The sequence below is a fragment of the Anser brachyrhynchus genome (genome assembly GCF_964034855.1).
Source record: "Anser brachyrhynchus genome assembly, chromosome: 5".
Taxonomy (NCBI): Eukaryota; Metazoa; Chordata; class Aves; order Anseriformes; family Anatidae; genus Anser; species Anser brachyrhynchus.
Window position 1 is genome coordinate 31,459,619 of NC_137699.1, and position 12,024 is coordinate 31,471,642.

General features: G+C 36.3%; 1 protein-coding gene across 8 annotated transcripts in view; it reads left to right on the forward strand.

Moving 5' to 3' along the window:
- TTBK2 (tau tubulin kinase 2) overlaps nucleotides 1–12,024 on the forward strand; it is a 91,320-nt gene that overhangs the window by 70,980 nt on the left and 8,316 nt on the right. For all 8 annotated transcript variants that reach the window (XR_013952114.1, XM_080594818.1, XM_080594822.1 and 5 more), the window contains one exon: nucleotides 9,823–11,090. Coding sequence is in view for 7 of the 8 variants with exons in the window: in XM_080594818.1 (XP_080450944.1) it covers nucleotides 9,823–11,090 (1,268 nt within the window). In the remaining variant the exon portion in view is untranslated. The remainder of the gene's footprint in view (nucleotides 1–9,822; nucleotides 11,091–12,024) is intronic.

Consider the following 12,024-nt stretch of genomic DNA (forward strand, 5'->3'; position numbering starts at 1 on the left):
AGTGAGGCTTCAGGAGCTGTAGACCAGCCTTCTTTAGTTTGGCATCAGATAGGAGAGATTGTGAAATTTCTATATATTCTTCATTCACTAGTGCACTGAAGGTTATAGGATGTAGGTCTATTTTAATTTCTTCTATAAAGATAACTCCTCTCTTGCCATACATATATGATGTAAGAGAATTGGAGTGGTTTGTTTCACCTTTCCTTAGTTATTCAACTTGCAGCATTAGAGCCAACAAAAGACAGAATGAATTCTTTGACAGTACTTGACTCTGAAAAGTGGGGTCACAGTGCTATTAGCATCCTTTTCTTAAATAGAGTGGTCAAATTGTACAGCAAATCCTCCTGAAACATGACATTTTTCTTTCCTTCTGTGAATTTTTCAGCCAGGTAACTTCTCTGAACTTTGCTCATCAGAGGAGTGCATAGAGTGTTGAGTGAGATCCATGGAAAAGGTGATGTGAGTGCAGTAACAACAGGCCAGAGCTGTGTAGGAAAAGATTGCTTAGGTAGATGTTGTGCTAAATGTATAACTGTTTCTTGAGAAACAATCAGAATTAGTGACCTTGTATTTCAGTCTCTTGGTTTCTCAGATCTAGTTCTTTAATAAGATATAAAAACCTTTTCTAGCTGTGGCAGCCATCTAGAATAAATCTAAATTGGCTGTCTGTTTCAGATTCAGCCCTGAAATAAGTGGATTCCAGATTTGTATGTCTTTTTGAGATGTCTTCATTTTTTTAAATACTTGATGAGACATGTACAAAAGGGATTAATTTTATTTTAATGATTTTGTAGTTGTTCCTTCTCAGGTAAAGTGATTAGAACTGGTTAGCACTTTCACTAATACTTTCTCTTAGCTCTTATTTTTTCCCAATAATCTACCTTACTGAAACAGTTTAAAAACTATTTTATTGGCATATAGTTATGTTATTAGTTACAAAATGCTCTGAAATCTTTCCACACAAGATGCTGTGGAAATACAAGCCATCATGTATGTATTCATATCCAAGATGAGAAGTAATATGCTGATCTGATGTGGAAAAATTACCTTAATTTTTAAGCATCTCATTAGAATTCAGGGGCCTATGGAAGAATAAGGTAAGACTTGTTGACATGTTCAAGGGGTATTTAGAAAAGAAAAATATACCCCTTGTAATAGTCGTTCTTTTTTGGATATTGTAGGTTTTTCAGCCAGGAGTGCATGTAAATGTAAAGTTTTGCTGTTTTTCATGAACTAATTTTGGCAGGTATCACTAGTCTGCAATAGCAAGAGATGAATGTTTACATTGATTTCCACATTTAATAACTGCTTTGTTACCCACAAAAAAACAAAAAATGCAAAATGCTCCTCTATTGTTAGCCTGTTCTTTAAAATTATTTTTAGTTTGTCAGTGGTGTTAACTTGTAGCTGTCATGTGCATTAGGATTGAATTAGAACTCAACTAGCTAAAGCATTGGTTTAGCATTCTACCTGTCTAGAAATGTCAGTAATGGATATATTTGTCCAATGTAGATATATTACATTATCAAGTAGTTTTGTTCTAGAATGAAAAGAGGGAAAGGCTTTTCTCTGCTCAGTGAGTCTGATTTTTAATGCTGCCATCATGGAAGTCAAGTGTGGCAAAGAGGGTTTTGGTTTCAGGAACTACAGAGATGTCATGCCCTACCCTATCCTGATAGAAACTGTATTGAGTTGGCATGAAGTTTAAGTATTTTCCCAGGAGCTTACTATTTGCTATGATGTTACAGCTGTTACTCATCCTCAGTGAAAACAGTTGTTTGATAACGCTTATGACCAGATTCAAAGGCAAGCTTAGATTCAGAATTTTTACTGTTTTCAGTTGTTACTGTTTGGTACTTGGAAGGGCAATCAACATATGAACTCTAACAATAGTTTCACTGTTTTCTTTGTCAGTAAGTTTCTCTGGAGTATGTGGATTTTTAATACAAAAACACATATTAGGAATGTCAGGAAGCATTCAGGAATATTAGAAAGTCTTATTTCATAAGGAAAGAAAGGATTTCCCAAAGATGCCTATAAACCCACAGGTTACTGCCATTCTTTTAAGCAATTGTGTTTCAAACTGATAATGATTTTTTTTGAACGTTTTTCATCTACAAATTCTCCTCCTCATGCAAAGAAGTAATTTTTTTCCTATTTATTGCTTTTGCCCAAGTTGCAGAGGCAATTGCTTGACATTTGGAAATCTAAATGCTGCCTACAGTGCTTGGTAGGACCTTATATCCGAAGGAGAGAAATTCTCTAGATATTCTTTTTTCACATCTGTCTTCAGTATAAGGAAGAATTAAAAATTAAGGCAAGTTAGGTTAGCTGTGCTTTCAGTGGAAGCTTTCCAAGGTACAAATTATGGAATGAACAGTGGAGGAAAACAAGCAGTCAGTAGGAACCTGTTAAACTATTTCAAATAGTGTGTTGCCTGTGGAGAACAGATCAATTTTTATTGACAGGATCCTCTTGGTCATTTCCCTTCTGCAAGTTTCTCTATCAGTAGCAGCAACAGCAAAGTTATAGTGAAGGTCAGGGCAATAAATTAGCATTAGTAAAAGCATTCACATGCACTGTTAGAATTCTGCATTGAAGGATGGGCCAAAAATAGAATGAGAGGAAAAAATAGAAAGAAAATAAAACACTATAAAAGTTGCTTTTTTAAACATTTGTGTTTTGTGGAATCTGCAGTACTTTTAAGATTCTCAAAATTCTTAACCACATGGTTCATCTATTCTTGTCTGTCCTTGACATGATCAATTTTTATTATATTTTTAAAAATTGCAATCTTATCCCAAACATATGTTGTTTAGTAAATTTTTTCGAACATCAAAATTTCATTAGCATAGGACAAGTGAAGACGTTTCAGGAAAGCTAGACGATCTGCGATTTCCCAGGGTGAGCTGATCAACTCTTATGTCAAAAATTGGCTGTTATCATTAAAACAAGGTCCAAATAGAATTACAGGGGAAAAAAACAATCTTTACTTGAAGACTGTGAATTTACCAGTATCCTAGCATTTTCTCCTGATTAGATAGATTTTTCATAGGGAAGAAAGAAAGAGAACTTTTTAGAAAAGGAAAATTTGAAAACAAGAAAACTAGAACAGGTGGTAAGAAGTCTCTAATATTTCTAAGCTACAGTTATATAATTTTTGAAAAGTGGTTCATTTTCAAATTAGTATTACAATTTCTAGATTTTGGTGATTCTACAATATTGCTCTACATAAACCACAGGTAGATGTGCTTACTTATTAGCTAGCTGCTAAGCTGTAACTGCTCTGACTGCTTCTAGCAACAGTTTTTAATCTGTGTTTTTTAACCATGAGAAAGTAACCATGATAAAGTAGGAATTTGGTTTCTGTAAAGACAGAAATAAAAGCATGAGATAGAAATGTGAAATAGGCTTCAGTTACCAGGTTTTTACTCTGAACTCTACATTGAGGCAAACTGATGCTTTGTTAGGAGAAGACTGTCTCTGTGGAACTCAAAAGTATTATGATACTGGCTCATTTTTAATTGCAATGTATGTCAGGAGTATTGTATGAGTGCTAGGAAGTAATTATCTGTAATTGCAGCTGCTTCCCAGTTCTCCAACAATTCCAACAGTTCTATACAACATAAGTAAATTTCAAGAACATTGTTCAATTGCTTTATATGTTGTATAGAAGAAGCTTCAAATTAAATGAGTATTTGTTTTGGTCAAATTATTAATAAACTAATTAGCAACTTATTTCAATGACAATCATTCTCTGAAAGCAATTAAAGTTACTGCTTTTAGAGTAGTTAATCTTTGCCCTATTGGATGTTGGATATGGGTTTATGTTAGAATAAGATAAAATCTTCCTTCACCTGGCAAGTAGTGTAGGAATAACTGAAAAAGGGAAGATAATTAAAAAATACTGGAATTAAGCAATGATTAATAGATACACTTAAATAACAGGAGTCTGTACACACAAATATGCATGTTCTTTATCCTCAAAAGATATCTTTCAGCTTAGAGGGTATGAAAATACGGCTGTCTTGTACCTTCCTAACTCTGCATCTTTGTTTCCTCCTCTTCCTATTTCTTGCATCTCCCAGCATCAATGTAAGATTAATGCACAAATTATTGTTACAGAATAGTAGAAAGAATATATGTGAAGAGCTGTGGAAAGCAGCACAGTCCTCCTTTCAGATGGATATAACCAAGCCTTCATATGCTATTTTCTCCAGTTAAGGATTAGGGCTTTGTGTGATTTTTTTTTAACAAGAGAAACTGGCAGTCCCCAGGATACTATGCTCTACAAATGCCTGCAATGCTTGTGGTACTGTATGTATGTCAGAAGGGATTCATTATCAAGACTTACAGTCATCTCTGGTCTTACACTCCATAACTCCATGAATTACAGACATATACTTCTCCTGTTTATCCACATATTAGCTTATTTGTAGAAACAGCCAATGTAGTTTAGTAAATCTATAATTAATTTTATCTTTTCTGCTCGACTTTAATCTGGGAAGGGAATGTAAGGGATACAAAGGATTAGACTGTAAAAGGTCAGAAGGAATGATAGTAGTAGGGAGGGAGGATTTTGAGAGGAGGGCTGTTCAGAACAGTAAGCTGGGTAAGACATCTACAGAGTTGTAAGTGTAGCAGTGGTTTGTTCATGTGAGAGTAACAGTAGGTGTAAATTACGGGACAGTGTGCTAACATTCCCTTTACCCTTTGATACAAATTGCAGTTCAGCTTTTTTTCAAGAGGTATATAGTTGTGCAAGGAAAATTAAGTGACTTAAGGAAAGAAAGAATCATGAAGAGGAAGGTGGTGAACTTGAAAGCCTAAGGGAGGTTGGTTGGTATTGATGAAGCTGTGGACTCATACTATGTCTTGTCATATTGCTGCTAGGCTGTAGAGCTAACAGTGTATGAAAGGAGAAGAAAGGAGAAGAGAAAAGATACATGAGGTTTGTTCTCACAGATACATGAGCTTTTCTGAGGTAGGAAAGAAGTTCTAAAGAATAAAATGATTAGGCTTAAGTGTCTTCAGAATGGTGAGTAATATGATTAAGGCGTACTAATGTGAGAAGTTACAAACAATGGTGGGATTATCAACAGGTATGTACACCATGTTTTTAAGAGGCCTGGAGTCCTGATGGCACTTGACGTGCTCGTAGAAGTATCAGGCAGCATGAGCAGAGGGAAGAAACTATATCTGTGAGGTCACATGTTCACCTGCTTGTGTTTTACAGTAATCTGTATTCACACCTTTAGATCTTTCAGACTTAACAGCTTTGACAACCAAAACCAATATTTCATTCCTCTGCAATTTGCTGTATGTATTCATAGAGAATTTCATCCAAGCATATCACTTGCTATTGCAGCCTGTCAGAGGTTTAAGGAGAGGAAAGTTTGTCAGATGTCGTAAAAGATGTCTAGGAGATATTTATGTTATTGTTGTTTTGTTCTTTTTTCTTCTTAACATTCCACTCACCATACTGTAAAGCTACTTGAAGAAAATGCAGTCTCATTTATTGCCTCAGAAATCAGAAAAAAATTAAGAAATTACTTAGGAAAGACTAAAGGATTCAGGACTGTGGTGGTAGTAATTTCTTTTAAATATTTCAGAGTGAAAGGAGAACTTTGAAGTCATTGTTCCATATATTGTCTCAGTCCTTTTCAGTAATCTGCTGTATCATACCTTCTTTTGAAGTGCTGGAGTTGTGATAACCAGGTACATAATGTTATAAACTGATTACCAGAGTACACTGTGGGTCAGCATTTTAAATCTATTCTCTGCAATTTTCTTCTTAGATGAGGTGTCCACGTCACATTATAATCTTTGTTCATCAGCTTCAGTATTGTAGAACATTGACGTGGTTAGCCACAGAAATCTTACAGTGTAAGATTTTAGTTCATGGCACAAGAAAGGAAAGTGTGATGATTATTTATGATGATGTTGGGGTTTTAGTTTTTCATATTAGTTTACGTAGTATTTGTTTTGTAACTAGATATGTATTGGACAATCTTGAGATTTCTGTCTCCCTGATTTAGACTAATTAATAACCATTTAAACTAGTATAAAATAACCATTTAAACTTGCAAAAGCAAGTGTCAGGATCAGTCCTCCTCAGACTCCTTGATTATGCCTTCTGTTTTGCAAGGTTTCACAAGGAAAATGACTATTTATGGGATAATTAGGGTTACAAAACTGTATGATTTTTTTAAGTTGTTTTAAGGGATTTTATTTACTATTCTTTAAAGTGTCAGGAATAGTTGAGGCATGAAGCAAGTCTTTCATAATTAAAAGTTAGGATAGAATCTCCTTATCCTGCCACAGCTGCCAAAAAACAAAGGAACTGCTGCTGTGGTGTACATCTCATCCTCCTGGCCCCATCTCAGTGAACAGGCATCCACCCTCACATAAATGAATCTCCATCCCTTCCAGGGATATTCCTGTGAGCCTACAATATAAAAACACTAGCATTTGGTACATACATAACAATGTGTATCCCTTCATACTTTCAGCCAGTGAGATGTCAAATAAGATATCAGACACTGTTGATAAGCAGTGCCTCTTTAAATCCTGCTTGTTTCTTTTTGGTCTTGCTCTTTTATTTCTCTCTTGAAGCTGCACCTGAAGTTGTAACAACACTTGCATGAGAGGCAGTTCTGCACAAGTTAAATTTCTTGCACATATAGATGAAATGTCAAGCCTAATAGGGATATAATTTAATCTTTGTGCTTTGAGAATAATAATAAGAGGATTATTGACCATTTGAGAAAACAAACTTCAGTTTGTTAGTGAACACAAATCAAGAAAGTGATACATGCATTCAATAAGCCATTTCTGAAAATCTGAGCTACTCAGCAGTACAGTCTTTGATGATACTTAGTCACCCCATATGCTTTACTTTCCTTCTCTTGTTCAATGTTTATCTTCCTTCCACAAATAGCTCCTGCTTGCTCTATTGTGGATTCTTCAACAAATTTACTTGTTTATTTCTTGGGTGTAAGGGTTAAATCTGGATTGGTCAAGAGCGACTGAAGGACTATGAAGTTCTTTCTCCAGTCATGGCAAAGGAAATGAAGTCTGTTGAAAACTGTAAACAGATTTCCCATCAGAGCTGGTTTCACTTCAAAAGGAATTGACATGTAAGAGACATGTCACTAGGAAAAGAGTTTCCATGTAAATATATTTATGCAAAAGATAGTTTAAATGCAATTGCAGCCCTTCTGGAAAAGTATCAAGAAAAGAAATATCTTCTGAAAAGGAAGTAACTAAGGATATTTTACCTCTGAAAATTGAGAGAAGACACCAGAATCTATTCTATTCTAGGGAAAGCCATCCTTCTTCAGAGATGTGTGGTGGTGTTTTTTTTTTTTTTTCATTCCGAAGGGATTTGAATTGGCAACCAGAGTAGCTGATCAAGTAAAAAGTTTCGTTCCTCTGTTCTTTCTGTGGCTAACCTGGTGTGCATGGACTCTCTCATAAGAAAGCTTCTGCAGTAGGAAAGACTTCACTAACTCAAAAGGGAAGTAGTGTTTCTTTCAGCGGAAAGAGATGGACTTGGAATAAGATTAGATGAGGGTAACTGTTTTGCTGAAACTAAGTAACTTCAGTTTGTCAAGGTATTTTAATTCAGCAAGCATAAAGGGTATTATTGGCTCAAACTTAAAAATAAACTATTGAGAAGACAAAAATTAGTCTCTTGCTGCAGGTTTCTCTCTCTCTCTCTCTCTCTCTCTCTCTCTCTCCCCCTATTTCAATAAATTTAAATTCGGGGAAAATGCTGGAGACAGCTTAGGTCTACTTTGGAAAACAAGAGTTCAGTTATCTTATTCCTGCCTTTTTTTTTCTTTTTGTGCTGTGAATATTCCACTATCTGTAGCTTAACAACTCATCCTAATCATAAAAATACAAAAATCCCTTTTCTCCAATTAAAAAAAAAAAAAAAGCAAAGCACCATGTTTTTTATTTTAAGGTCCAAAAACTGCATTAGCTGAATTAAAGTGGGTTAGGAATACATTTTACAACATAGAAATAATTTACAACCTAAAATAATTGTCTTCTCTTTAATTCATCTTTATGCTGAACTGTGATGTATATTTCATGTTCTATTCTAGTGAACTGTTTGCAAATCAGTTGAACATTTATGTTTCATGGAGGTAAATGTGCACAGTCATAATGATGCAAATGTTGTTATACAAGACTTTGAAGAAAATGGAAAAAAGAAAAGAAATATATTCATATTCAGAAGTATATAATATTCCTTCATTGTTACTTGCCATTTCTTATTTTGGAGAATTCCGCGTTTGTGAAGTTTGAGTACATGCTATAAATTGTTACAGGTCCTGACAGATGGGCTCAGCTTCTGCCATCCAGAAGTACCAATATACTAAGTCTTTCAAAAACCTGTTCAGCTCAGCAGCCTGTCTAGATCATTTCTGCAACAAGTTCCAGTGAAATGTCTTCTGTACTACAGCAGAATCCTGGCAACATTGGAAATAGGTTATCACTAGTTGTCTCTTCTACCATCACTGAATCAAGAAAGTTATGTCCAAACCCAGTTTCCAGTCTTTTCCACTTCCGAGTTCTACAAATGCAAACTGTGTCAGATTCATGGGGCTAAAAATAAAAAAAGGAGCTGAACTCTATATTCGTATGGAGGAAGATGTAAGGGTAGCCCCTTGCTTTTGTTACATGTTATACATTTTACCAAATGACTCAATCCAAAATATATAAACCAAAATGTAGGGCTCACCTTGTCATTGAGCATGCATTCCTCCCTTGGCCGTAGAGGTAAAGCTCCTAGCACTTGTGTGGGTTCTTGCCCTCTGACCTCATGACTTGCATTTCTTACTGTGCAGTGGCCTGACTTCATGGGAAAGTAAAGAAGCAGTCTCCTTCTGGTTCTGCCCATGCTTGATGGGAAGTGGGGGAAGAGGGCTGGTGTCTCTCAAATTGGGGAGAGACACAAATACAGGTTTCTCATGTTAGGTTAGACATGCTCTGACAATTAAGCTACGTACTAGAGGCAGCAATCACCGTAACCAACTGTTTTTTTACAGTGACTCTGACTCAATACTATATATAGGATTTAGGGGTGCCTTAAGCATATCTACTGGATTAGACCCATCAGGGGATTTAGGTGTGTGAATATTTAGTTTGTGAATCTCTTAATGACCTTAGGTAAGAAGTCCCGGCCTGCTTGCTTAATTAAAAATAATAAAAAAGGACAAAAGTTTCTATACGGAAAGAAGGCGCTAAAATTTGAGCACTCAGAAGTGTGTTCTGAATGAAAAGTAGGTATTGTGGGTACTGATATATTTAATTTGGCAGATAAGGTTTTTTATTACTTGTTTTGTTAACAAAGTATCTACATTCTGCCTAAATTGAAATTCAAGTCAGTTTCTGAATATGGACCTCACTGTTTTCTTTGTCTTCTGTACTTGTCTAAAACGTATTGTTGTGTACTTGTTAAAGATTTTATGTTTATTTACAACTTATTCTAAAAGTATTCAAACTCATGTAAAATGGTAAAAAGCTTACCTCTTAGGCTCTCTCTCTTTTCCAGGAGTTTCCTTGCTAACTGCAACATTATCCACTGAGATTATGTTTGTGTTACACACTTCTGTCCTGGGATGATAGAATATTTTATTTTCCTATTTAGTTAGATGTAATTCATGAAGTTTAGCCCCTATTTGAACATCGTGATTCCTAGGAATTATTATATGATGTATCTTGTAGACATGGAATAAAAAATGCAATATAAAGAATGTTATCTATAATATTCCTGAACTTTTCACCCTTTCCTTCTCTAATTTTCCAATGCAGGTAACAATACCCAGGCCCTCGGTGGCATCCACACAGTCTGCTTCAGAGAGTTTTCAGTATGGCCACCAGCTAGAGAAAAGAGAGCATGATGTGCAATCTATGGAACACACAGTGGAACTCCCGTCTCCAAAGGAAGGCTTGCCAGGTTTGGTTGTGACAGATGATGTACTTCCAGGTAGTACCAGCACACCAGATTTGGTACTTCATATCAGCCAAGAAGAGCTTGAAAGGGAAGGACATGTCAAAGAATATGTCAGTGTCCCGGACAGTGGCCAAAAGGACCTACCTGAACAACATAGCAGGAGACAGGAAGAGAAAGAACTTGAAAATCTTCCTGTAGAGACTGAGGAAGAACAGCTTCCAGTAGTTTCTGAGGATGTCATTGAAATGCAAAGCAAAGAACAGAATTCTTTGCCAGGAAATTCAAAATCTGCAGAGGAAGAACTTCTTACTAATACTGAAGCTGCTGAAGAATCAAAGCCAAGGCCTGTCTGCTTGGTGCCAAATCAAGATGAAGTTCTGAAGTCAATAACACCTGAAACACCAGATTTTTCACCCTCAAGACTTATCAACTCACACAGTAATAGACAGGCAAGCAAAATAGCACCAGTTCAGGAAAATGGTTTTCATTCTAATAAGGAAGAAGTCCATATCCAAGACTTGCAATGCCACCAAGTGGCCCTTACTACTTTTTTGCACCAGGAGGACAAGAAGGAGAAAAATACTCCCAGAAATGGAGAGTTATTCCACTGCATTTCAGCGAATGAGAATTCTCATCGATCTAAGAAGGACTTGGTTAAATCTCCTTTTGTATTCAGGCAGAGCCGAATCCCAGTTTTAGCACAAGAGATAGACTCAACGTCAGATTCCTCTTCTCCTGTTTCAGCAAAGGAAAAGCTTCTGCTAAAAAAGGCCCATCAGACAGACTTGGTCAGACTACTTGTGGAAAAGAGACAGCTCAAATCTTTCCTTGGTGACCTCTCAAGTGCCTCTGATAAGTCACTGGAGGAAAAAATGGTTGCTACTCCAGTACCATTTTCTGAGGATGATGTATTATCCTCATTTTCTAAATTGACACTGGACTCTCATTTCAGCAAGCAGACGGAAGATAGTTCTTTATCTCCAAGTAGCCCTCAGTCCAGAAAAAGCAAGATACCCAGACCAGTGTCCTGGACTACCACTGATCAAGTCACCAGTTCAAGTTCAGCTCAGTTCTTTCCTCGGCCACCACCAGGAAAACCGCCTACTAGGCCTGGGGTAGAAGCTAGGTAATACAGAGAAAATAGAAGTCGGTTTTGAGGTTGAAAATGGGTTTGAGCTAGACTGCAGTTACTGTACAGCTGTAATTGTGTAGGTGTTCCATCCTTTGTTAACTCTTTTTTTTAAATGCTGGTCTTAAATTCTCTGAGAAATCTTACATTGTTGGAAAATGAATGAGGAGAGGCTGCTACAGAAGAATGAGTCTGCTTCACCTGTAATTGTTATATATCAATAGATGTGTAGTCAAAACTGTGAAACCTGCCAATCCATAACTAAATATTTTTTTCCAAGTGGGATCACTTTTTCAGAACTGTCGATTATTCACAAACCTGTAGAAATCAGTAGGATTTATCATATGCAGTCCCTTTGAAAATTAACTGTTCTTATTGAAGAAGCTTTAAGTATTCTGGTTTGCAGATTCCAGTCATCAATGTTCAGTCAGTTAGCTATGCTCTGATCATGGCTAAGTAAAAACAGTCAATTAATGGAGGGCAGAGTGAGCTCTAGAAACCTTCCTTTGCCAGTTCTGTGTATAGACAACCATTATCTAGTTTCTTCAGTGTCTAGATTACCAAGATAAAGGAAGTTATGATGTAATCAGTAGTGCAAAATCCTCTGAGGAAAGTTATGGTGTGCCTTGTCATCCGTTATTTGTGTATAGGAGTGTACTGATGATGTACAGGAATGGATGTACCCCATCGAAACAGGTGGTAAGTACTGCACTTCAGTGCACTTCAGCACCACCAGGAAATTTCAGTTTTCTTGTAAACACTTAGACTGTTTATGTGAGTGAGTTTATGTGAATGTAATTATTGTGTTTTGAACAACACAAAGGCCAAAACCTAGATCCAAACACCTCTATCTTACAGGAAAGTTCAGATCCAGATATCTGTTCTGAAGTGTAAGCTTATCCTTAGTTTCCAGTGATACTGTGTTTCTATA